This window comes from Catharus ustulatus, chromosome 37 (assembly GCF_009819885.2).
Source record: "Catharus ustulatus isolate bCatUst1 chromosome 37, bCatUst1.pri.v2, whole genome shotgun sequence".
Classification (NCBI taxonomy): Eukaryota; Metazoa; Chordata; class Aves; order Passeriformes; family Turdidae; genus Catharus; species Catharus ustulatus.
This window is the reverse complement of record NC_046257.1, coordinates 591,615-617,678: the sequence shown is the minus strand read 5'-3', so window position 1 is coordinate 617,678 and position 26,064 is coordinate 591,615. Positions and strand designations below refer to the sequence as shown.

At 61.7% G+C, this 26,064-nt stretch overlaps 1 protein-coding gene across 3 annotated transcripts in view; it reads left to right on the top strand.

Moving 5' to 3' along the window:
- CHD3 (chromodomain helicase DNA binding protein 3) overlaps positions 1-26,064 on the top strand; it is a 59,724-nt gene that overhangs the window by 10,527 nt on the left and 23,133 nt on the right. For all 3 annotated transcript variants that reach the window (XM_033084274.1, XM_033084275.1, XM_033084273.1), the window contains exons 6-23: positions 355-485; positions 1,839-1,974; positions 3,141-3,319; positions 3,887-4,117; positions 5,767-5,964; positions 7,807-8,021; positions 10,517-10,648; positions 11,583-11,682; positions 12,416-12,607; positions 14,749-14,949; positions 15,908-16,045; positions 17,766-17,887; positions 19,211-19,384; positions 19,469-19,610; positions 20,717-20,848; positions 21,658-21,775; positions 23,025-23,149; positions 24,724-24,955. In XM_033084274.1, the coding sequence (XP_032940165.1) occupies positions 355-485; positions 1,839-1,974; positions 3,141-3,319; positions 3,887-4,117; positions 5,767-5,964; positions 7,807-8,021; positions 10,517-10,648; positions 11,583-11,682; positions 12,416-12,607; positions 14,749-14,949; positions 15,908-16,045; positions 17,766-17,887; positions 19,211-19,384; positions 19,469-19,610; positions 20,717-20,848; positions 21,658-21,775; positions 23,025-23,149; positions 24,724-24,955 (2,898 nt within the window). The remainder of the gene's footprint in view (positions 1-354; positions 486-1,838; positions 1,975-3,140; positions 3,320-3,886; positions 4,118-5,766; positions 5,965-7,806; positions 8,022-10,516; positions 10,649-11,582; positions 11,683-12,415; positions 12,608-14,748; positions 14,950-15,907; positions 16,046-17,765; positions 17,888-19,210; positions 19,385-19,468; positions 19,611-20,716; positions 20,849-21,657; positions 21,776-23,024; positions 23,150-24,723; positions 24,956-26,064) is intronic.

Here is a 26,064-nt window from a genome sequence, read left to right as displayed (position 1 = left end):
GGGGTCCCTGGGGTAATGTGGGGGGTCCCTGTGTTGATTTGGGTGTCCCTGTGGTGATCTGGGGGTCCCTGTGATGATATGGGGGGGGCGGTCTCTGGGGTAATTTGGGCGTCCCTGGGATGATCTAGGGGTCCCTGTGGTAATTTTGGGGTGTCCCTGGGATAATTTGGGGGTGTCCCTGTGTTGATTTGGGGTCCCTGTGATGATTTGGGGGGGGTCCCTGTGTTGATTTGGGGTCCCTGTGTTGATTTTGGGGTGGTCCCTGTGTAATTTTGGGGTCCCTGTGTTGATTTGGGGTCCCTGTGTAATTTTGGGGGGTGTCCCTGTGTTGATTTTGGGGTCCCCCCCCCCCAGGCCCCGGGCACAAGAAGCGCAGCAAGAGCCCGCGGGTGCCCGAGCTCAAGAGGAAGATGAAGGGCAGGAAAATGGCGCCGCTGAAAATCAAACTGGGAGTGCTGGGGGGAAAACGCAAGAAGAGCAGCTCGGTGAGGGGACACTGGGGGGACTGGGGGGACTGGGAACACTGGGGGACACTGGGGGACACTGGAGTGCTGGGCGGGAAACGCAAAAAGAGCAGCTCGGTGAGGGGACACTGGGGGGACTGGGGGGACTGGGAACACTGGGGGACACTGGGGGACACTGGAGTGCTGGGCGGGAAATGCAAGAAGAGCAGCTCGGTGAGGGGTACTGGGGGGACTGGGGGACACTGGGGGATACTGGGGGACACTGGGAGATACTGGGGGACACTGGGGGACACTGGGGGATACTGGGGGACACTGGGAGATACTGGGGGATACTGGGGGACACTGGGGGACACTGGAGTGCTGGGCGGGAAACGCAAGAAGAGCAGCTCGGTGAGGGGACACTGGGGGGACTGGGGGATACTGGGGGACACTGGGAACACTGGGGGATACTGGGGGGACTGGGAACACTGGGGGATACTGGGAGCACTGGGGGACACTGGGAACACTGGGGGATACTGGGGGGACTGGGAGATACTGGGGGACACTGGGGGACAGGGTGGGGAGCACTGGGGGACACTGGGGGACACTGAGGGACAGGGTAGGGAGGCACTGGGGGATACTGGGAGTGGGGACACCCAGGGACACTGAGGATGGACGCACAGGGTGGGACACTTGTCCCCAATGTCCCCAATCCCCCAGATGTCCCCAGATGTCCCCAATGCCCCAGATGTCCCCACTGTCCCCAATGTCCTCAATGCCCCGGGATGTCCCCTGGATGTCCCCAATGTCCCAGTGTCCCCAATCCCCCAGATGTCCCCAATGCCCCTGGATGTCCCCAGTGTCCCCAGTGTCCTCAAATCCCTTGGATGTCCCCAATTCCTTGGATGTCCCCAGTGCCCCAGATGTCCCCAATGTCCTCAATCCCCCGGATGTCCCCAATGTCCCCACTGTCCCCAATGCCCCGGATGTCCCTGATGTCCCCGATGTCCCCAATCCCCCGGATGTCCCCGATGTCCCCAATCCCCCGGATGTCCCCGATGTCCCCAGTGTCCCCACTGTCCCCAATCCCCCGGATGTCCCCAGTGTCCCCACTGTCCCCAATGCCCCGGATGTCCCTGATGTCCCCAATGTCCCCAAAGTCCCGGATGTCCCCAATGTCCCCAAAGTCCCAGATGTCCCCAATGTCCCCAATCCCCCGGATGTCCCCGATGTCCCCAATCCCCCGGATGTCCCCGATGTCCCCAGTGTCCCCACTGTCCCCAATCCCCCGGATGTCCCCAGTGTCCCCACTGTCCCCAATCCCCCAGATGTCCCCAATGCCCCGGATGTCCCCAATGTCCCGGATGTCCCCAACGTGCCCATGTCCCCGCGCAGAGCGAGGACGCGGGTGAGGCGGAGGAGGAGTCGGACGCGGAGAGCCCGGGGGTGCTCGGGGCCGCGCCCCGGCCCGACCCCACCACGCGCCTCAAGAAACTCAAACGGGGCCGCCCCGGCCGCAAGAAGAAGAAAGGTGAGCGTCCCCAGGTGTCCCCAGATGTCCCCAGAGCGTCCCCAGGTGCCAGCACCGATGGGGACACGGCCGGGTGACGTCCCCGTGTCCCCTCCCCCCGCTCCCGTCTCTCCTTGCAGCCCCCGGCGCCGGCCCGGGCCGGGAGCGCGGCCCCGTGGGGACGGGCGCGGTGCCCGCGCACGGTGAGACCCCCCCGAGTGTCCCCAAGTGTCCCCAAGGTGTCACCGGGGTCCCCGAGCCCCCCTCGGGTGTCCCCTGTGAGAGGGGAGCGCGGTGCTGTGTGTGCACCCCTGGTGGTGGCGGCCAGGGGGGGGTGCCCAGCTCTTGGTGGCCTCTGAGGGGTGTGGCCGTGTCCCCAACAGTGTCCCTAACCCTGTCACTGTGTCACCATCCATGTCCCCAACCATGCCACTGTGTCACCATCCATGTCACTGTGTCACCATCCATGTCCCTGTGTCCCCAGCCCCGTCTCCATGTCCCCAGTCCTGTCCCTGTGTCACCATTCATGTCACTGTGTCCCCAGATCTGTCCCCATGTCCCCAGCCCTGTCCCTGTGTCACCATCCATGTCCCTGTGTCCCCAGCCCTGTCCCCATGTCCTCAACCCTGTCCCAAATGTCTACATCCCTCTGCTGCCAGTGTCCCCATCCCCAGTGTCCCCACGTCCCCATCCCCAGTGTCCCCACATCCCCATCCCTGTCCCCATCCCTGACCCCAGTGTCCCCATCCCCAGTGTCCCCACCCCCTCACCTCCTTGTCCCCATCCCTGTCCCCAGTGTCCCCATCCCTGTTCCCAGTGTCCCCATGTCCCCATCCCTGTTCCCAGTGTCCCCATGTCCCCATCCCCTCACCTCCTTGTCCCCAGTGTCCCCAGTGTCCCCATGCCTCTGTCCCCATGTCCGCATGTCCCCATCCCTGTTCCCAGTGTCCCCACATCCCCATCCCTGTCCCCAGTGTCCCCATCCCCTCACCTCGTTGTCCCCATCGCTGTCCCCAGGTCCCCATGCCCCTGTCCCCAGTGTTCCCATGTCCCCATTGTCCCCAGTGTCCCCATCCCCTCACCTCCCTGTCCCCATTGTCCCCACGTCCCCATCCCTGTCCCCACTGTCCCCATTGCCCCCTGCTGGCCCGGTGCCAGCGGTGACAGCAGTGCCACCACCCCCGCAGGGCCCGGCCCGGAGGAGGAGGGCGATGGCTACGAGACAGATCACCAGGACTACTGCGAGGTGTGCCAGCAGGGCGGGGAGATCATCCTGTGTGACACCTGTCCCCGAGCCTATCACCTGGTGTGCCTGGACCCCGAGCTGGACCGCGCCCCCGAGGGCCGCTGGAGCTGCCCCCACTGCGTGAGTGGGGCTGGGATGGGGCTGGGGGAGTCCTGGGGGGGCTGGAGCTACCCCCACTGCGTGAGTGGGGCTGAAATGGGGCTGGGGGCATCCTGGGGGGTCTCGGGGCATTCTGGGGGACTCTAGAGGCATCCTGACCTGTTTTGGGGCCATCCCCTGCAGTTTTGGGGTCTATTTTGGGGCCATTCCCTGGAGGTTTTGGGACCATCCCCTGGAGGTTTTGGGGCCATTCCCTGGATTTTTGGGGTCTATTTTGGGGCCCTCCCCTGCAGTTTTGGGGTCTAATTTGGGGCCATTCCCTGTTGGTTTGGGCTCTGTTTTGGGGCCATCCCCTGCAGTTTTAGGGTCTATTTTGGGGCCCTCCCCTGGAGTTTTGGGCTCTGTTTTGGGGCCATTCCCTGGAGTTTTGGGTCTATTTTGGGGCCATCCCCTGCAGTTTTGGGTCTCTTTTGGGTCCATCCCCTGGAGTTTTGGGTCTCTTTCGTGTTCCTCCCCTGGATTTTTGGGGTCTCTTTTGTGTCCCTCCCCTGGAGTTTTGCCCCCTCACTGACCCCAAACCGTCCCCAGGAGAAGGAGGGCGTGCAGTGGGAGGCCAAGGAGGAGGAGGAGGAGGAGGAAGAGGAGGAGGAGGAGGGTGAGAAGGAGGAGGAAGATGACCACATGGAGTACTGCCGGGTGTGCAAGGACGGCGGGGAGCTGCTGTGCTGCGACGCCTGCGTGTCCTCGTACCACATCCACTGCCTGAACCCGCCCCTGCCCGAGGTCCCCAACGGGGAGTGGCTCTGTCCCCGCTGCACGGTGCGGCCCCAGGGGACACGGGGGGGACATGGGGACAATGGAGGGACATGGGGGGATGTGGGAGGATGTGGGGACATGGGGGGACATGGGGATATCTGAGGGATATGGGGATATGGGGGGGTTTGGGGACATGGGGGTGTTTGGGGACATGGGGGGACGTGGAGGGGTTTGGGGACATTGAGGGATTTGGGGACATGGGGGGACATGGGGTGATATGGGGACATGGGGAGGTTTGGGGACATGGAGGGGTTTGGGGACATGGGAACAATGGAGGGACATGGGGGGGTGTGGGAGGATGTGGGGACATGGGGAGACATGAGGGGACATGGGGGGGTTTGGGGACATGGGGGGACATGGAGACATGAGGGGGACATTGGGGGTTTGGGGACATGGGGACATGGGACATGAGGGGGTTTGGGGACATGGGGACTTGGGGGGTTTTGGGGACATGGAAGGGTTTGGGGACATGGGGATATGGGGGGGACATGGGGGGACATGGGGACATGAGGGGGTTTGGGGGGACATGGGAGGGTTTGGGGACATGAAGGGACATGAGGGGGTTTGGGGACACAGGGACATGGGGAGGTTTGGGGGGATGTGGGGACATGGAGGGATTTGGGGACGTGGAGGGGTTTGGGGACATGGGGGGTTTGGGGACATGGAGGGGCTTTGGGGACATCAGAGGGGTTTGGGGACATGGAGGGGGTTTGGGGACATCGGAGGGGTTTGGGGACATGGGGGGACATGGGGATATGGGGGGATTTAGGGACATGGGGGAGTTTGGGGGGACATGAGGACATGGGGGGGTATGGGGACATGGCGGGGTTTGGGGGCATGTGGGGACATGGAGGGGTTTGGGGACCTGGGGACATCAGGGGTCATGGAGGGAAGCAGGGGACACGGGGACAAAGTGGGACATGGAGGGGACACTGAGGCCACACGGGGACAGACCCCACCTTGGGGCACAACCCTGCCCCCATCCTCTCGATGTCCCAAATGTCCCCAACATCCCCAATCCCCCCAATGTCCCCATTGTCCCCGGTGTCCCCGCTGTCCCCAATGCCCCCCAATGTCCCCGTGTCCCCGCTGTCCCCAGTGTTCCTGCTGTCCCCAACATCCCCAACGTCCCGGATGTCCCCAATGTCCCTGATGTCCCCTCAATGTCCCCATGTCCCCGCTGTCCCCCATGTCCCTGATGTCCCCAGTGTCCCAAACATCCCCAACATCCCCACTGTTCCTGATGTCCCCGCTGTCCCCAATGTCCCCGCTGTCCCCAGTGTCCCCAACGTCCCCATTGTCCCCAATGTCCCCAGTGTCCCCAACATCCCCACTGTCCCCTGACTGTCCCCATGTCCCCGCTGTCCCCAGTGTCCCCAACATCCCCACTGTCCCCTGACTGTCCCCATGTCCCCGCTGTCCCCAATGTCCCCGCTCTCCCTCTGATATCCCCTCTGTCCCTGCTGTCCCCTGATGTCCCGTGTCCCCGCTGTCCCTGATGCCCCGTGTCCCCGCTGTCCCTGCTGTCCCCGCTGTCCCCTGATGCCCCATGTCCCCACTGTCCCTGTGTCCCCTCTGTCCCCTCTGTCCCCTGATGTCCCGTGTCCCCTCTGTCTCCACTGTCCCCTGACTGTCCCCTGGTGTCCCCGCAGTGCCCGGTGCTGAAGGGGCGGGTGCAGAAGATCCTGTACTGGCGCTGGGGGGAGCCCCCCGCCCCCGTGGCCCCCCCGGGGACCCCCCAGGCCCAGGAGGGGCCGCCCCAGGCCCTGCAGGGCCGCTCCGAGAGAGAGTTCTTCGTCAAGTGGGTGGGGCTGTCCTACTGGCACTGCTCCTGGATCAAGGAGCTGCAGGTACCCTGGGGCACCCCAAAATATCGGGGGGCACCCCAAAATATCCTGGGGGAACCCCAAAATATCCGGGGGGACCCCAAAATATCCGGGGGGGGCATCCCAGAGAATGGGGGACACCCCAGAGAATGGGGGGACACCTGGGGGTGGGGCTGTCCTACTGGCACTGCTCCTGGATCAAGGAGCTGCAGGTACCCCTGGGGCACCCCAAAATATCGGGGGGCACCCCAAAATATCCGGGGGGAACACCCCAGAGAATGGGGGGACACCCCAGAGAATGGGGGGACACCCCAAAGTGTGGGGGGACACCTGGGGGTGGGGCTGTCCTACCGGCACTGCTCCTGGATCAAGGAGCTGCAGGGACGCCTGGGGCACCCCAAAATATCCGGGGGGACCCCAAAATATCCATGGAGGGACCCCAAAATATCCTGGAGAACACCTGGAAACCTGGGGGGGCTCAGGGAGTGGGGATGTTCTACTGGCACTGCTCCTGGATCAAGGAGCTGCAGGTACCCCTGGGCACCCCAAAATATCCGCGGGGAACCCCAAAAACCTGGGGAAACACCCCAGAGAATGGGGGGACACCTGGGGGTGGGGCTGTCCTACTGGCACTGCTCCTGGATCAAGGAGCTGCAGGTACACCTGGAGCACCCCAAAATATTGGGGGAGACCCCAAAATATCCGAGGGGGGACCCCAAAATATCCATGGAGGGACCCCAAAGTGTGGGGGGACATCCCAGGGAATGGGGGGACACCTGGGGGGCTCAGGGGGTGGGGCTGTCCTACTGGCACTGCTCCTGGATCAAGGAGCTGCAGGTACCCCTGGGGCACCCCAAAATATCGGGGGGGAACCCAAAATATCGGAGGGGAACACCCCAAAGTGTGCAGGGACACCTGGGGGGCTCAGGAGGGTTGATCCTCTCTAATTTCGGGGTGATCTAACTTTGGGATTCTGAAATTTTGGGGTGATTCCCTCTAATTTTGGGGTCTCCCCTCTGACTTTGGGATGCTGAAATTTTGGGATTATCCCCTCTAACTTTGGGGTACCCTCTCCAACTTTAGGATGCTGTAATTTTGGGGTCTCCCCTCTAACTTGGGGTCTCCCCTCTGACTCTGGGGTGATTTTCTCTAACTTTGGGGTCTCCCCTCTGACTTTGGGTTCTCCCCTGTAACTCTGGGGTCTCCCCTCTGACTTTGGGATGATTTTCTCTGGCTCTGGGGTCTCCTCTCTAACTCTGGGGTGATTGTCTCTAACTCTGGGGTGTTCCCCTCTAACTCTGGGGTGATTTTCTCTAACTTTGGGGTGTTCCCCTCTAACTCTGGGATTATTTTCTCTAACTTTGGGGTGTTCCCCTCTAACTCTGGGGTGATTTTCTCTGACTCTGGGGTCTCCCCTCTAACTCTGGGGTCTCCCCTCTAACTTTGTTGTGATTTTCTCTAACTCTGGGGTCTCCCCTCCAACTCTGGGGTCTCCCCTCTGACTCTGGGGTGATTTTCTCTAACTCTGGGGTGATTCTCTCTAACTTTGTTGTGATTTTCTCTAACTCTGGGGTGATTTTCTCTAACTCTGGGGTGATTCTCTCTAACTCTGGGATGATTTTCTCTGACTTTGGGATGATTGTCTCTAACTCTGGGCTCTCCCCTCTAACTCTGGGGTGATTCTCTCTAACTCTGGGGTCTCCCCTCTAACTTTGGGATGATTGTCTCTAACTCTGGGCTCTCCCCTCTAACTCTGGGGTGATTCTCTCTAACTCTGGGGTCTCCCCTCTGACTTTGGGGTGATTTTCTCTAACTCTGGGGTGATTCTCTCTAACTCTGGGCTCTCCCCTCTGCCCTGGGCCGCAGCTGGAGATCTTCCACCTGGTGATGTACCGGAACTACCAGCGCAAGAACGACATGGACGAGCCCCCTCCCCTGGATTACGGCTCCGGGGACGACGACCCCAAGAGCGAGAAGAGGGGGGCGGGGGGGGACCCCCTGTTCGGGGGCATGGAGGAGAGGTTTTACCGCTACGGCATCAAACCCGAGTGGATGACGGTGCACCGCATCATCAACCACAGGTGGGCACCCCAAAAACACGGGGGGGCACCCCAAAATCTGCTGGGGCATCATCAACCACAGGTGGGCACCCCAAAAACACAGGGACACCCCAAAATACACAGGGACACCCCAAAATCTGCAGGGGGGAACCCTAAAATACACAGGGACACCCCAAATCCACAGCCCAAATCCACAGGGACACCCCAAAATCTGCTGGGGCATCATCAACCACAGGTGGGCACCCCAAAAACACAGGGACACCCCAAAATACACAGGGACACCCTAAAATCCACAGGGACACCCCAAATCCACAGCCCAAATCCATAGGGACATCATCGACCACAGGTGGGCACCCCAAAATCCTGGGGGGGACCCTAAAATCCACAGGGACACCCTAAAATCTGCTGGGGCATCATCAACCACAGGTGGGCACCCCAAAAACACAGAGACACCCTAAAATACACAGGGACACCCTAAAATACACAGGGACACCCTAAAATCCACAGGGACACCCCAAAATCTGCAGGGGGGGACCCTAAAATACACAGGGACACCCTAAAATCTGCTGGGGCATCATCAACCACAGGTGGGCACCCCAAAAACACAGGGACACCCTAAAATCCACAGGGACACCCAAAATCCACAGGGGCATCATCAACCACAGGTGGGCACCCAAAAACTGCAGGGGGGACCCTAAAATACACAGGGACACCCTAAAATCTGCTGGGGCATCATCAACCACAGGTGGGCACCCAAAAATCCTGGGGGGGACCCCAAATCCACAGCCCAAATCCACAGGGACACCCCAAAATCTGCAGGGGGGGACCCTAAAATACACAGGGACACCCCAAATCCGCAGCCCAAATCCACAGGGGCATCATCAACCACAGGTGGGCACCCCAAAAACCAAAGGGACACCCCAAAATCTGCAGGGAGGGACCCTAAAATACACAGGGACACCCTAAAATCTGCTGGGGCATCATCAACCACAGGTGGGCACCCAAAATCTGCAGGGGGGACCCTGAAATACACAGGGACACCCTAAAATACACAGGGACACCCAGAATCCACAGCCCAAATCCACAGGGGCATCATCAACCACAGGTGGGCACCCCAAATCTGCAGGGGGGACCCTAAAATCTGTAGGGACACCCTAAAATACACAGGGACATCATCAACCACAGGTGGGCACCTCAAATCTGCAGGGACACCCCAAATCCACAGCCCAAATCCATAGGGGCACCCCAAAATCCACAGGGACACCCCAAAATCCACAGGGGCATCATCAACCACAGGTGGGCACCCCAAAATCCTGGGGGGCCACCCAAAATCCACAGGGGCACCCTGAATCCCCGTATCCTGTCCCTGTGTGTCCCTGTGTCCCCAGGTGACCTCATGTCCTGTCCCCCTGTCCCCAGCTGACCTCATGTCCTGTCCCTGTGTCCCTGTCCCTGGGTGACCTTGTGTCCTGTCCCTGTGTCCCTGTCCCCAGTTGACCCCGTGTCCCCAGCTGACCCCGTGTCCTGTCCCTGTGTGTCCCTGTGTCCCCAGGTGACCCTGTGTCCTGTCCTTGTGTCCCTGTGTCATTGTCCCTGGGTGACCTCGTGTCCTGTCCGTGTGACCCTTTATCCCCTCCCTGTCACGAGGTGTCCCTGTGTCCCCAGGTGACCCCGTGTCCTGTCCCTGTGTCCCTGGGTGGCCCTGTGTCCTGTCCCTGTCCCTGTGTCCCTGGGTGACCCCGTGTCCCCAGGTGACCCTGTGTCCCTGTCCCTGTGTCCCTGTCCCTGTGTCCCTGTCCTCAGGTGACCCCGTGTCCTGTCCCTGTGTCCTGTCCCAGTGTCCCTGTCCCTGGGTGACCCCCTGTCCTCAGGTGACCCCGTGTCCTGTCCCTGTGTCCCTGTCCCCAAGTGACCTCATGTCCCCAGGTGACCCCATGCCCGTGGGTGTCCCTGCTGTCCCCGTGCCCAGGGTGACTCAGTGCCTGTGGGTGTCCCCATGCCCTGGGTGTCCCTGCTGTCCCTGTGCCCAGAGTGACTCAGTGCCTGTGGGTGTCCCCATGCCCTGGGTGTCCCTGCTGTCCCTGTGCCCAGAGTGACTCAGTGCCTGTGGGTGTCCCCATGCCCTGGGTGTCCCTGCTGTCCCCATGCCCGTGGGTGTCCCTGCTGTCCCTGTGCCCAGAGTGACTCAGTGCCTGTGGGTGTCCCTGGGTGTCCCTATGCCCTGGGTGTCCCTACTGTCCCCATGCTCGGGGTGTCCCCGCCGTCCCCTGCCCCAGGTGACGCGGTGGGTGTCCTGGGTGTCCCTGTGTGTCCCTGTGCCCTGGGTGTCCCCGTGTCCCTGACCCGGGTGACGAGGTGCCCGTGGATGTCCTGGGGTGTCCCTGGGTGTCCCTGGGTGTCCCTGTCCCCATGTCCCTGGGTGTCCCTGGGTGTCCCCATGCCCTGGATGTCCCCATTCCCTGGGTGTCCCTGGGTGTCCCCATGTCCCCTGCCCCGGGTGACGCGGTGCCGCGCAGCGTGGACCGGAAGGGGCAGTACCACTACCTGGTGAAGTGGCGGGACCTGCCCTACGACCAGGCCACCTGGGAGGAGGACGAGATGCCCATCCCCGACTACGACCTGCACAAGCTGGCCTACTGGAAACACCGGTGAGGGGACAGGGACATGGGGACATTGGGGACATTGGGGACATTGGGGGTACAGGGATGTGCCTACTAGAAACACCGGTGAGGGGACAGGGACATGGGGACATTGGGGACATTGGGGACATTGGGGACACTAGGGGTACAGGGATGTGCCTGCTGGAAACACCAGTGAGGGACACTGGGGACATTGGGACACTGGGGACATTGGGGACATTGGGGACATTGGGGACATTGGGGAGTACAGGGATGTGCCTACTGGAAACACCGGTGAGGGACATTGGGGACACTGGGACATTGGGGACAGTGGGACACTGGGGACACTGGGGGTACAGGGATGTGCCTACTGGAAACACCGGTGAGGGACATTGGGGACATTGAGACATTGGGGACACTGGGGACACTGGGGACACTGGGGATACAGGGATGTGCCTACTGGAAACACCGGTGAGGGACATGGGGACATTGGGGACATTCGGGGACATGGGGACGTGGGAACACTGGGGACATTGGGGACATTCAGGGACATGGGGACATGGGAACACTGGGGACATTCAGGGACATGGGGACACTGGGGACATTGAGGACATGGGGACACTGGGGACATGGGGACATTGGGGACATGGGGACATTGGGACACTGGGGACATTGGGGACACTAGGGGTACAGGAATGTGCGTACTGGAAACACCGGTGAGGGACATGGGGACCATGGGGACATTGGGGACATTGGGGACATGGGGACATTGAGAATATTTGGGACACTGGGGCGTACAGGGATGTGCCTACTGGAAACACCCTGATGTCCCCTGTGTCCCCTGATGTCCCCCTGGTGTCCCCTGATGTCCCCTGGTGTCCCTCTCTGTCCCCTGATGTCCCCTGGTGTCCCTCTCTGTCCCCTGGTGTCCCCTGATGTCCCCTGTGTCCCCTGATGTCCCCAGGGAGGTGTTCATGGGGGAGGACCCGGCCCAGCCCCGGCGTTACAAGAAGAAGAAGAAGGAGACGCCGGGGGAGGGACCCCCCGAGTCCCCCACCAACGATGTGAGTGTCCCCAAAACTGGGGAACCCCAAAGCTCTGGGGGAACCCAAACCTGAACCCAAACCTGGCACCCCAAAACTCTGGGGGAACCCAAACCTGGGCACCCCAAACCTGGCACCCCAAAACTCTGGGGAACCCAAAACCTGGGCACCCCAAAACTCTGGGGCACCCCAAAATCTGGGGCATCCCTAAACCTGGCACCCCAAACCTGGGGGAACCCAAACCTGAGCCCCTGAATCCCCCCACCCCTGATCCCTGTGACCCCCCCCACATCATTCCCATCCCCTGAGGGTTTTTGGGGTGCCCTGAATCCCCCAAACCTGATCCCCCTGACCTCCCTGACACCCCCACATGGTTCCCATGCCTGAGGGTTTTTGGGGTGCCCTGAGCACCTGAATCCCCCCACCCCTGACACCCCCACATGGTTGCCCCTCCTCTGGGGGTTTTTGGAGTGCCCTGAACCCCTGAATCCCCCCAGTCTACCCACACCTGATCCCCCTGATACTTGTGACACCCCCACATCCTTCCTACCCCCCTGAGGGTTTTTGGGGTGCCCTGGACCCCCCAAACCTGATCCCCCTGACCCCCCTGACACCCCCACATCCTCCCCACCCCCTTTGTGATTTGGGGGTTCCCATCCCCTGGCTCTGACCCCCCTGACCCCCTACACATCATTCCCACCCCCTTTGTGATTTGGGGTGCCCCTCCCCTGGCTCAGACCCCCTTTTCCCCCAGCCCACGGTGAAGTACGAGACGCAGCCGCGCTTCATCACGGCCACGGGCGGGACACTGCACCTGTACCAGCTGGAGGGGCTCAACTGGCTGCGCTTCTCCTGGGCCCAGAGCACCGACACCATCCTGGCCGACGAGATGGGGCTGGGCAAGACCATCCAGACCATCGTCTTCCTCTACTCCCTCTACAAGGAGGTGAGCCTGGGCGCCCACGGGGGCTGGGGGCACCCACGGGGGCACCCACGGGGGCTGGGGAGGCAGGCGTGGGGCTGGGGGCACCCATGGGGGCACCCACGGGGGCTGGGGGGGCAGGGATGGGGCTGGGAGCACCCATGGGGGCACCTGAGGGGGCTGGGGGTAAGGGCATGGGGCTGGGGGCACCCACAGGGGCGCCTGGGGTCACCTGCATGGTCACTGGGGTCACCCATGTAGCCCTGGGGTCACCTACGTGGTCACTGGGGTCACCGACATGGTCACTGGGGTCACCCACAGAGGCTTGGGGTCACCTACTGGGTCACTGAGGTCACCCACAGGGGCACCCATGGGGGCTGGGGGTACAGGGATGGGGCTGGGGGCACCCACATGGTCACTGGGGTCACCTGCATGGTCACTGGGGTCACCCATGTGGCCCTGGGGTCACCCACATGGTCACTGGGTTACCCACATGGTCACAGGAGTCACCTGCATGGTCACTGGGTCACCCACGTGGTCATTGAGGTCACCCACAGGGGCCTGGGGTCACCCATGTGGTCACTGGGGTCACCCACAGAGGCACCTGGGGTCACCTGCCTGGTCACTGGGGTCACCCACATGGGCCTGGGGTCACCCACGTGGTCACTGGGTCACCTGCATGGTCAGTGGGGTCACCCACATGGTCGCTGGGGTCACCCACAGGGGTACCTGGTGGGGCTGGGGACACCTGTCAGGTCACCTAGGGTCACCCACAGAGGCTTGGGGTGACCTGCCTGGTCACTGTGGTCACCCACATGGCCCTGGGGTCACATGCTTGGTCACTGAGCTCACCCACAGAGGCTTGGGGGCACCCATGTGGTCACTGGGGTCACCCACAGAGACCTGGGGTCACCCACATGGTCACTGGGTCACCTGCCTGGTCAGTGGGGTCACCCACAGAGGCCTGGGGTCACCTGCCTGGTCAGTGGGGTCAACCATGTGGTCACTGAGGTCACCCACAGAGGCTTGGGGTCACCTGCCTGGTCACTGGGGTCACCCACATGGACACTGGGGTCACCCACGTGGTCACTGAGGTCACCCACAGAGGCCTGGGGTCACCTGCCTGGTCACTGGGGTCACCTGCATGGCCCTGGGGTCACCTGCCGGGTCACTGGGGTCACCCATGTGGTCACTGGGGTCACCCACAGGGCCCTGGGGGCACCCATGTGGTCACTGGGGTCACCCACAGGGCCCTGGGGGCACCCATGTGGTCACTGGGGTCATCCACAGAGGCTTGGGGTCACCTGCCTGGTCACTGGGGTCACCCACGTGGTCACTGGGGTCAGCAGCTTTATGGGGACACCTGCCTGGTCCCTTGTTGTCACACACCTGTCCCCTGTCCCTGAGTTTGCCAAGGTCCTGTCCCACAGTGCCACCACACCTGGGCCACCCCCAGGGCTGTCCCCATGTCCCCACGGTGTCCCCAGGGCTGTCCCCGTGTCCCCCTGTGACGCGCTGTCCCCCAGGGCTGTCCCTGTGTGACTGTCCCCAGGGCTGTCCCCATGTCCCCAGGGCTGTCCCTGTGTGACTGTCCCCACGGTGTCCCCAGGGTGTCCCCAGGGTGTCCCCGTGTCCCCCTGTGACGCACTGTCCCCCAGGGCCACACTAAGGGCTGTCCCCAGGCTGTCCCTGTGTGACTGTCCCCAGGGTGTCCCCAGGGCTGTCCCCAGGGCTGTCCCCCTGTGACAGTGTCCCCAGGGTGTCCCCAGGCTGTCCCCAGGGCTGTCCCCAGGGTGTCCCCGTGTCCCCCTGTGACGTGCTGTCCCCAGGGCCACACCAAGGGCTGTCCTCAGGGTGTCTCTGGGGCTGTCCCCATGTGACAGTGTCCCCAGGGTGTCCCCAGGGTGTCCCCAGGGCTGTCCCCAGGGCTGTTCCCATGTCCCCAGGGTGTCCCCAGGGCTGTCCCTGTGTGACACGGTGTCCCCAGGGTGTCCCCAGGGCTGTCCCCATGTGACAGTGTCCCCAGGGTGTCCCCAGGGTGTCCCCATGTCCCCAGGGTGTCCCCAGGGTGTCCCCGTGTCCCCAGGGTATCCCCAGGGTGTCCCCAGGGTGTCCCCATGTCCCCAGGGTGTCCCCGTGTCCCCCTGTGACGCGCTGTCCCCCAGGGCCACACCAAGGGCCCGTTCCTCGTCAGTGCCCCGCTCTCCACCATCATCAACTGGGAGCGCGAGTTCCAGATGTGGGCCCCGGCCTTCTACGTGGTCACCTACACCGGGGACAAGGACAGCAGGGCCATCATCCGCGAGAACGAGTTCTCCTTCGATGACAACGCCATGAAGGGCGGCAAGAAGGCCTTCAAGATGAAGGTCGGGGGGCAGGGGACACCTGGGGACAAAGGGGACAAGGGGGTGGCACCTGGATACCTGGATTGTTTGGGGTCAAAGGGGACAAGGGAGTGGCACTTGGACATGTGGGGACAGGGGGTGGCACTTGGACATGTGGGGATAAAAGGGTGGTGGCAGCTAGACACCTGGGGACAAGGGGACAGTGGGGTGGCAGCTGGACACCTGAGGGACAAAGGGGTGGCACTTGGGCACCTGGATTGTTTGGGATCAAGGGGACAACAGGGTGGCACTTGGACACCTGGGGTCAAGGGGACAAGGGGGTGGCAGTTGGACATGTGGATTGTTTGGGGACAAGGGGGTGGCATCTGGGTGTTGGTCATTTGGGGACAAGGGATGGGGGTGCTGGGGTGTTCTGTGTTGGGTTTTTCCATATTCTGGGATGTTCTGGATGGGGTTTTTTCTGTGTTTTGGGGTGTTCTGTGTTGGGATTTTCCATATTTTGGGATGCTGGGGGATGTTCTGTATGGGATTTTCCATATTTTGGGGTGTTCTGTGTTGGGATTTCCCATATTTTGGGGCACTGGGGGTGGGTTTTGGATGGGATTTCCCATATTTTGGGATGCTGGGGGATGTTCTGTATGGGATTTTCCATATTTTGGGCTGTTCTGTGTTGGATTTCCCATATTTTGGGGCTCTGGGAGTGATTCTGTGTTGGGTTTTCCTTATTTTGGGGTGTTCTGTGTTGGATTCCCCATATTTTGGGGCACTGGGAGTCATTCTGTATGGGATTTTCCATGTTTTGGGGTGTTCTGTATGGTGTTTTCCATATTCTGGGGTGCTGGGGGGTGTACTGTGTTGGGTTTTTCCATGTTTTGGTTTGTTCTGTATGGGATTTTCCATATTTTGGGTGGTTCTGTATGGGATTTCCCACATTTTGTGGCTCTGGGGTCCCCTCTGAGCCCTGCCCCTGCCCCCCCAGCGCGAGGCTCAGGTGAAGTTCCACGTCCTGCTCACGTCCTACGAGCTCATCACCATCGACCAGGCCGCGCTGGGCTCCATCCGCTGGGCCTGCCTGGTGGTGGACGAGGCCCACCGGCTGAAAAACAACCAGAGCAAGGTGGGGGCACCCCAAAAACCCGGGGTGTGAGTGAGGGGCACCCCAAAAACCGAGCATGGGGGTGGGGGGCACCCCAAAACCTGGGGATGGGGCTGTTGGGCACCCCAAAACCCAGAGATGGGGATAGGGGGTGTTGGGTACCTACCTGGTGGTGGACGAGGCCCACCGGCTGAAAAACAACCAGAGCAAGGTGGGGACATCCCAAAAACAGCCAGGGCAAGGTGGGGGCACCCCAAAAACCGAGCATGGGGGTGGGGGGCACCCCAAAAACCTGGGGATGGGGATAGGGGGTGTTGGGTACCTGCCTGGTGGTGGACGAGGCCCACCGGCTGAAAAACAACCAGAGCAAGGTGGGGGCACCCCAAAAATGTGGTGATGGGCTGGGGGGTACCCCAAAAATCTCAGCATGGGCATGGGGGGCACCCCAAAAATGTGGGTATGGGGATAGGGGGTGTTGGGTACCTGCCTGGTGGTGGACAAGGCCCAGAGCCTCAAAAACAACCAGGGCAAGGTGGGGGCACCCCAAAAACCTGGGGTGTGAGTGGGGGGCACCCCAAAAATGTGGTGATGGGGGTGGGGGGCACCTCAAAAACTTTGGGTGTCAGTCGGGGGTGCCCCAAAAATGTGAGGATGGTGTGGGGGGTGTTGGGTACCTGCCTGGTGGTGGACGAGGCCCAGAGCCTCAAAAACAACCAGGGCAAGGTGGGGGCACCCCAAAAACAACCAGGGCAAGGTGGGGGCACCCCAAAAACCCGAGTATGGGCATGGGGGGCACCCCAAAAACCTGGGGTGTGAGTGGGGGGCACCCCAAAAACAACTAGTCCAAGGTGGGGGGCACCCCAAAAACCTGGGGTGTGAGGGGAGGCACCCCAAAACCTGGGGATGGGGTTGGGGGACGTGAGGGACCTCTGGGTGGGGGGATCAGGGGGGTCTCTCCCTCATTTGGGGGTCTCTAAGTGTGCTCTGTGGATGGACCAGGGCTGTCCCTGCTGTATTTTGGGGTGTCCCAGGTACATTTTGGGGTGTCCCAGGTGTATTTTGGAGTCCCTGCTGTATTTTGAGGTGCCAGCTCCGTGTCCCCACAGTTTTTTGGGCTGTCCCATGTGTATTTTGGGATGGCCAGGTACATTTTGGGGTGTCCCAGGTGTATTTTGGGGTGTCCCAGGTACATTTCGGGTATCCCAGTTGTATTTTGGGCTGTCCCAGGTGTATTTTGGGGTGTCCCTGCTGTACTTTGGGCTGTCCCAGGTACATTTTGGGCTGTCCCAGGTGCATTTTTGGTGCCATCTCAGTTTCCCTGCAGTTTTTTGGGGTGTCCCAGGTACATTTTGGGATGCTCCAGGTACATTTTGGGGTGTCCCAGGTGTATTTTGGGCTGTCCCAGGTGTATTTTTGGTGCCATCTCGGTGTCCCCGCAGTGTTTTGGGGTGTCCCAGGTGTATTTTGGGCTGTCCCAGGTGTATTTTGGGCTGTCCCAGGTGTATTTTGGGGTGTCCCAGGTGTATTTTGGGCTGTCCCAGGTGTATTTTTGGTGCCATCTCGGTGTCCCCGCAGTTTTTTGGGCTGTCCCAGGTGCATTTTGGGGTATCCCTGGTACATTTTGGGGTGTCCCCGCAGTTTTTCCGGGTGTCCCCGCAGTTTTCTGGGGTGTCCCTGCTGTATTTTGGGGTATCCCTGGTACATTTTGGGATGTATTTTGTATTTTGGGGTGTCCCCGCAGTTTTTCCGGGTGCTGAACGGGTACAAGATCGAGCACAAGCTGCTGCTGACGGGGACGCCGCTGCAGAACAACCTGGAGGAGCTGTTCCACCTGCTCAACTTCCTGACACCTGAGCGCTTCAAGTGCGTCCCTGGGCCACCTGTGTCACCTGTGTCACCTGGGGGTCACCTGGGCCTCACCGGGGGGTGATTTGGGTCACCTGGGTGTCACCTGTGTCACCTGGGGGGGGGTTTGTGTCACCTGGGGGGGAATTTTGTCACCTGGGTCGCCTGGGTTACACCTGGGCCTCACCTGGGTGTCACTGTGTCACCTCACCTGTGTTCCTGTGGGAGCTGTGTCACCTGGGTCACCTGTGTCACCTGGGTCACCTCACCTGTGTGTCGCCTGTGTCCTGTGTCACCTGCTGTCCCCTCTGTCCCTCCATGTCCCCAAGCTGACCCTGTCCCCAGTAACTTGGGGGGGTTCCTGTGTCCCTGTGTCCCCTCCATGTCCCCAAGCTGACCCTGTCCCCATGTCCCCCTGTGTCCCCAGTAACCTGGAGGGGTCCCTCTGTCCCCAAGGTGACCCTGTCCCCTGTCCCCAGTAACCTGGAGGGGTTCCTGTGTCCCCCCCATGTCCCCCTGTCCCCAAGTTGACCCTGTCCCCATGTCCCTGTCCCCAAGGTAACCTGGAGGGGTTCCTGTGTCCCCAAGCTGACCCTGTCCCCGTGTCCCCGTGTCCCCAGTAACCTGGAGGGGTTCCTGTGTGTCTCCCCCATGTCCCCATGTCCCCAAGCTGACCCTGTCCCCATGTCCCCAGTAACCTGGAGGGGTTCCTGGAGGAGTTTCTCTGTCCCCCCCATGTCCCTATGTCCCCAAGCTGACCCTGTCCCCGTGTCCCCAGTAACCTGGAGGGCTTCCTGTGTCCCCAAGCTGACCCCGTCCCCATGTCCCCATGTCCCCTCCATGTCCCTGTGTCCCCAAGCTGACCCTGTCCCTGTCCCCCTGTGTCCCCAGTAACCTGGAGGGGTTCCTGTGTCCCCAAGCTGACCCTGTCCCCCTGTCCCTGTCCCCAGTAACCTGGAGGGGTTCCTGTGTCCCCAAGCTGACCCTGTCCCCCTGTCCCTGTCCCCAGTAACCTGGAGGGGTTCCTGTGTCCCTGTGTCCCCGAGCTGACCCTGTCCCCCTGTCCCTGTCCCCAGTAACCTGGAGGGGTTCCTGTGTCCCCATGTCCCCAAACTGACCCTGTCCCCATGTCCCCAGTAACCTGGAGGGGTTCCTGTGTCCCTGTGTCCCCAAGCTGACCCTGTCCCTGTCCCCAGTAACCTGGAGGGGTTCCTGTGTCCCTGTGTCCCCAAACTGACCCTGTCCCCGTGTCCCCAGTAACCTGGAGGGGTTCCTGGAGGAGTTTCTGTGTCCCTTCCATGTCCCCATGTCCCCAAGCTGACCCTGTCCCCCTGTCCCCAGTAACCTGGAGGGGTTCCTGGAGGAGTTTGCCGACATCTCCAAGGAGGATCAGATCAAGAAGCTCCACGACCTGCTGGGCCCCCACATGCTGCGGCGCCTCAAGGCCGACGTCTTCAAGAACATGCCGGCCAAGACCGAGCTCATCGTGCGCGTGGAGCTCAGCCCCATGCAGAAGTACGTCACCCTGGGGACCGTCCCCAGCCCTGCCACCCCCTCCTGGTGTCCCCAGAGCCGCCGGTGTCACCGCTGTCCCCGCAGGAAGTACTACAAGTACATCCTGACGCGCAACTTCGAGGCGCTGAACTCGCGGGGCGGGGGGAACCAGGTGTCGCTGCTCAACATCATGATGGACCTCAAGAAGTGCTGCAACCACCCCTACCTGTTCCCCGTGGCTGCCATGGTGGGGACATGGGGACAGCGGGGGCGTTGGGGACATGGGGACAATGGGGACAACAGGGGGGTTGGGGACATTGGGACAACGGGGACAACAGGGGGGTTGGGGACATGGGGACAGTGGGGACAGTGGGGAGATTGGGGACATGGGGACATCGGGGGGGGTTGGGGATGTTGGGGACATGGGGACAGTGGGGATGTTGGGGACATTGGGACAACGGGGACATTGGAGGGATTGGGGGCATTGGGGACATTGGGGATGTTGGGGACATTGGGGACATGGGAACACTGGGGATGTTGGGGACATGGGGACGTTGGGGACATGGGGACACTGAGGATGTTGGGGACACTGGGGACATGGGGACACTGAGGATGTTGGGGACACTGGGGACATGGGGACACTGAGGATGTTGGGGACACTGGGGAATTGGGGGTACTGGGATCATTGGGGATGCTGGGGGGATTGGGGACACTGGGGATGTTGGGGACACTGAGGATGTTGGGGACATGGGGACACTGGGGATGCTGGGGACATGGAGGCAATGGGGACGTTGGGGACATGGGGACACTGGGGACATGGGAACACTGTGGTTTTTGGGGACATGAGGACATTGGGGATGTTGGGGACATTGGGGGGATTGGAGACACTGAGGACATTGGGGACACTGGCGATGTTGGGGACATTGGGGATGTTGGGGACAGTGGGGACACTGGGGACATGGGGGGACATTTGGGGACATGGGGACACTGGGGGCGTTGGGGACATTGGGGGTACTGGGGTTGTTGGGGACATTGGAAGGATTGAAGAGATAGGGGATGTTGGGGACATTGGGGACATTGGTGGGGATTGGGGACATTGGGGATGTTGGGGACATTTGGGGACATGGGGAACATTTGGGGGATTGGGGACACGGGGAGTTTGGGGGGACACGTCCTTGTGGGTACTGTCCCCATGGTGCCATCTCAGTGTCCCCGTGGTGCCATCTCAGTGTCCCCGTGGTGCCATCTCAGTGTCCCTGTGGCACCATCCCCGCTGTCCCCAAGGTGCCACCCTGCTGTCCCCAAGGTGCAACCCCTCTGTCCCCGTGGTGCCACCCCTGTCCCTGTCCCCAGGAGTCGCCGAAGCTGCCCAGCGGGGCGTACGAGGGCGGGGCGCTCATCAAGGCCTCGGGGAAGCTGCTGCTGCTGCAGAAGATGCTGCGCAAGCTCAAGGAGCAGAACCACCGCGTGCTCATCTTCTCCCAGGTGAGAGACCCCAAAAACACCAAAAAATATCCCTGAAATATCCCTGAGATATCCCAAAATATCCCTGAGATATCCCAAAATATCCCTGAGATCCCCCAAAATATCCCTGAGATATCCCAAAATATCCCTGAGATATCCCAAAACCACCCCCAGAACCACCGGGTGCTCATCTTCTCTCAGGTGGGACACCCCAAAAACACCAAAAAATATCCCAAAAACCCCCAAAATATCCCTGAGATATCCCTGAAATCCCCCCAGAACCACAGGGTGCTCATCTTCTCTCAGGTGGGACACAAAAAACATCCCAAAATATCCCTGAGATATCCCTGAGCTATTCCTGAGATATCCCAAAATATCCCTGAGATATCCCAAGATATCCCTGAAATCCCCCCAGAACCACCGGGTGCTCATCTTCTCACAGGTGGGAGACCCCAAAAACCCCCAAAAATATCCCAAAATGACCCCAGAATCCCCCAGTGTGCCCAGTACAGGCTCCCAGTCCCCCCCAGTCCCTCCCAGCACTCCCAGTGTGCCCAGCACAGGTTCCCCAGTCCCTCCCAGTGTGCCCAGCACAGGCTCCCCAGTCCATCCCAGTCCCTCCCAGTCCCTCCCAATTCCATCCCAGTCCCTCCCAGTCCCTCCCAGTCCATCCCAGTCCCATCCCAGTCCCATCCCAGTCCCTCCCAGTCCCTCCCAGTCCCTCCAAATCCTGCCCCCAGTCCCTCCCAGTCCCTCCCAGCACTCCCAGCACAGGTTCCCCAGTCCCCCCCAGTCCCCCCCAGTGCCCCCAGTCTGACCAGTCCGTGCAGATGACCAAGATGCTGGACCTGCTGGAGGATTTCCTGGACTACGAGGGTTACAAGTACGAGCGCATCGACGGCGGCATCACCGGGGCGCTGCGGCAGGAGGCCATCGACCGCTTCAACGGTAAGGGATGGGGACAGGGGACATCGGGGGGACATCGGGGGACATCAGGGGACACACAGGGGACAGGGATGGGGACAGGGACAGGGGTGCTGCGGCAGGAGGCCATCGACCGCTTCAACGGTAGGGACAGGGGACATCAGGGGACAGGGGACATCAGGGGACATCAGGGGACAGGGGACACACAGGGACAGGGGACAGGGACGCTGCGGCAGGAGGCCATCGACCGCTTCAACGGTAGGGACAGGGGACAGCAGGGGACATCAGGGGACAGGGGACATCAGGGGACATCACAGGGGACAGGGACACACAGGGACAGGGGACAGGGACAGGGGCGCTGCGGCAGGAGGCCATCGACCGCTTCAACGGTAGGGACAGGGGACATCAGGGGACAGGGACATCAGAGGGGACATCAGGGGACATCAGGGGACAGGGGACACACAGGGGACATCAGGGGACAGGGACACACAGGGGACAGGGATGGGGACAGGGACAGGGGCGCTGCAGCAGGAGGCCATCGACCGCTTCAACGGTAGGGACAGGGGACATCAGGGGACAGGGGACAGGGACAGGGATGGGGACAGGGACATCAGAGGGGACAGGGACATCAGAGGGGACATCAGAGGGGACATCAGAGGGGACAGGGGACAGGGATGGGGGACATGAACAGGGACAAGGAACAACAGATGAGACAGCCGATAAGGGACAGGGACAGACAGAGATGCCCAGAGGGAGTTCAGTTGGTTTTGGGGTGAATTTGGGGAAATTTGGGGTGAATTTTGGATATTTTGGGGTTTGGTCCCCCCTGACGCCAGGGGCGCAGCAGTGGCAGGGTGGGTTCAGGGGTGTTTCAGGGATGTTTCAGGGGATGTTTTTGGGGTGAATTTTGGATATTTTGGGGTGTTGGGTACCCCCTGACGCCGGGGGGGCAGCGCCGGGGGCGCAGCAGTGGGGATGGGTTCAGGGGGTGTTTTTGGGTTGGTTTTGGGGTGGTTTTGGGGTGTTGGGTCCCCACTGACGCCGGGGGGGCAGCGCCGGGGGCGCAGCAGTGGGGATGGGATCAGGGGGTGTTCAGGGGGTATTTTTGGGGTGAATTTGGGGATTTTTGATCCCCCCTGACGCCGGGGGGGCAGCGCCGGGGGCGCAGCAGTGGGGATGGTTTCAGGGGATGTTCAGGGATGTTTCAGGGGGGTTTTGGGGTGAATTTTGGATATTTTGGGGTGTTGGATCCCCCCTGACGCCGGGGGGGCAGCGCCGGGGGCGCAGCAGTTCTGTTTCCTGCTGTCGACGCGGGCCGGGGGCCTCGGCATCAACCTGGCGACGGCCGACACGGTGGTGATCTTCGACTCGGACTGGAACCCCCACAACGACATCCAGGTGGGCACCGGGCACCTGACAGTGGCACCTGTGCAGTGTCACCTCTGCAGTGTCACTTGGTCAGTGCCACCTGTGCAGTGTCACCTGTGCAGTGTCACACACCATCCCCTGGCACCTGGTCAGTGTCACCTGTGCAGTGTCACACACCATCCCCTGGCAGCTGTGCAGTGTCACCTGGTCGGTGTCACCTGTGCAGTGTCACCTGTGCAGTGTCACCTGGTCAGTGTCACCTGTGCAGTGTCACACACCAACTCCTGGCACCTGTGCAGTGTCAGCTGTGCAGTGTCACCTGGTCAGTGTCACACACCAGCCCCTGGCACCTGGCCAGTGTCACCTCTGCAGTGTCACCTGTGCAGTGCCATCTCCTGGCACCTGTGCGGTGTCACCTGGTCGGTGTTACCTGTGCAGTGTCACCTGTGCAGTGTCACACACCAACCCCTGGCACCTGTGCAGTGTCACCTGTGCAGTGTCACCTGGTCAGTGTCACACACCAGCCCCTGATACCTGTCACCTGTGCAGTGTCACCTGGCTGGTGTCACCTGTGCCACCTGACCTATCCTGACCTGTTCCCATGATGTCCCCACGATGCCCCCGCCATGTCCCCAGGGTGTTCCCCCATGTCCCTGATCTGTCCCCAGGGTGTCGCCACAATGTCCCCCCATGTCCCATGTTCCTGATCTGTCCCCAACCTGTCCCCCCATGTTCCCAAGGTGTCCCCACTATGTCCCCCCATGTCCCTGTCCTGTCCCTGCCCTGTCCCCACGATGTTGCCACGATGTCCCCAGGGTGTCCCCTCATGTCCCTGCCCTGTCCCCAAGGTGTCCCTGCCCTGTCCCCATGATGTCCCTGCCCTGTCCCCAGCCTGTCCCCCCGTGTCCCTGATGTGTCCCCGCTGTCCCCGCACACGATGTCCCCCCATGTCTCTGCCCTGTCCCCAGCTTGTCCCCCCATGTCCCTGCCCTGTCCCCAGGGTGTCCCCCCATGTCCCTGCCCTGTGCCCCCATGTTCCTGACCTGTCCCCAAGATGTCTCCACGATGTCCCCCAATGTCCCTGCCTGTCCCCAGCCTGTCCCCCCATGTCCCTGACACGTCCCCCCATGTCCCCCCGTATCCCTGCCCTGTCCCTGCCCCGTCCCCAGCCTGCCCCCCATGTCCCTGACGCGTCCCTGCTGTCCCTGCCTGTCCCCCCACGTCCCTACCCTGTCCCCAGGGTGTCTCCACGATGTCCCCCCATGTCCCTGACCTGTCCCCAGGGTGTCCCCCCGTGTCCCTGACGCATCCCTGCTGTCCCTGCCTGTCCCCCCACGTCCCTGACCTGTCCCCCCGTGTCCCTGCCCTGTCCCCCCGTGTCCCCCCGTGTCCCCCCGTGTCCCTGACGCGTCCCCGCCGTCCCTGCCCTGTCCCCCCCACATCCCTGCCCTGTCCCCAAGGTGTCTCCATGATGTCCCCCTGTGTCCCTGACGCGTCCCCGCTGTCCCTGCCTGTCCCCCCGTGTCCCTGACCTGTCCCCTCATGTCCCCCCGTGTCCCCCCATCTCCCCCCATGTCCCTGACGCGTCCCCGCCGTCCCCGCAGGCCTTCAGCCGCGCGCACCGCATCGGCCAGGCCAACAAGGTGATGATTTACCGCTTTGTGACGCGGGCCTCGGTGGAGGAGCGGATCACGCAGGTGGCCAAGAGGAAGATGATGCTGACGCACCTGGTGGTGCGCCCGGGGCTGGGCTCCAAGGCCGGCTCCATGTCCAAGCAGGAGCTCGACGACATCCTCAAGTTCGGCACCGAGGAGCTCTTCAAGGACGAGAACGAGGGTGGGCTGGGTCATACTGGGCTGGGTCATACTGGGCTGGACTGGGGTGGACTGGGTCATACTGGGCTGTACTGGGCTGGACTGGGCCATACTGGGCTGGACTGGGCCATACTGGGCTGGGCTGGGATGAACTGGGACATACTGGGCTGGGCTGGGGTGGGCTGGGCCATACTGGGCTGGACTGGACAGTGATGGATTGGATTGGACTGGGCTGGACTGGGCAATACTGGGTTGTGCTGGGCCATACTGGGCTGTGCTGGGCTGGACTGGGTCATACTGGGCTGTGCTGGGGTGGACTGGGATGAACTGGGGTGGTCTGGGCTGGACTGGGCTGTGCTGGGCTGGACTGGGCCATACTGGGCTGTGCTGGGCTGGACTGGGTCATACTGGGCTGTGCGGGCTGTGTTGGGGTGGACTGGGCCATATTGGGCTGGACTGGGATGAACTGGGACATACTGGGCGAGACTGGGTCATACTGGGCTGGACTGGGCCATACTGGGCTGTGCTGGGGTGGACTGGGATGAACTGGGACATACTGGGCTGGACTGGGTCATACTGGGATGTGCTGGGCTGTACTGGGTCATACCAGGCTAGACTGGGCTGGACTGGGCCATACTGGGCTGGACTGGAATGAACTGGGACATACTGGGCTGGACTTGGCCATACTGGACTGGACTGGGATGAACTGGGCTGGACTGAGCTGTGCTGGGCTGTGCTGGGATGAACTGGGCTGTGTTGGGGTGGGCTGGGTCATACTGGGCTGGACTGGACTGGGTCATACTGATCTGAACTGAGCTGGACTGGGCCATATTGGGATGAACTGGGCTGTGCTGGGCTAGACTGGACCATGCTGGGCTGGACTGGACTGAGCTGTGCTGGACTGGGCCATGTGGGGTGGACTGGGCTGTGCTGGGATGAACTGGGCCATACTGGGCTGAACTGGGCCATACTGGGCTGAACTGGGGTGGACTGGGCTGTGCTGGGCTGGACTGAGCTGTGCTGGGCTGGACTGGGCCATGCTGGGCCATGCTGGAGTGTGACAAAGCCGTGTCACATCACGCCGGAGCATGTCCAGCCGTGTCCAGCCGTGTCCCAGCGTGTCCCAGCGTG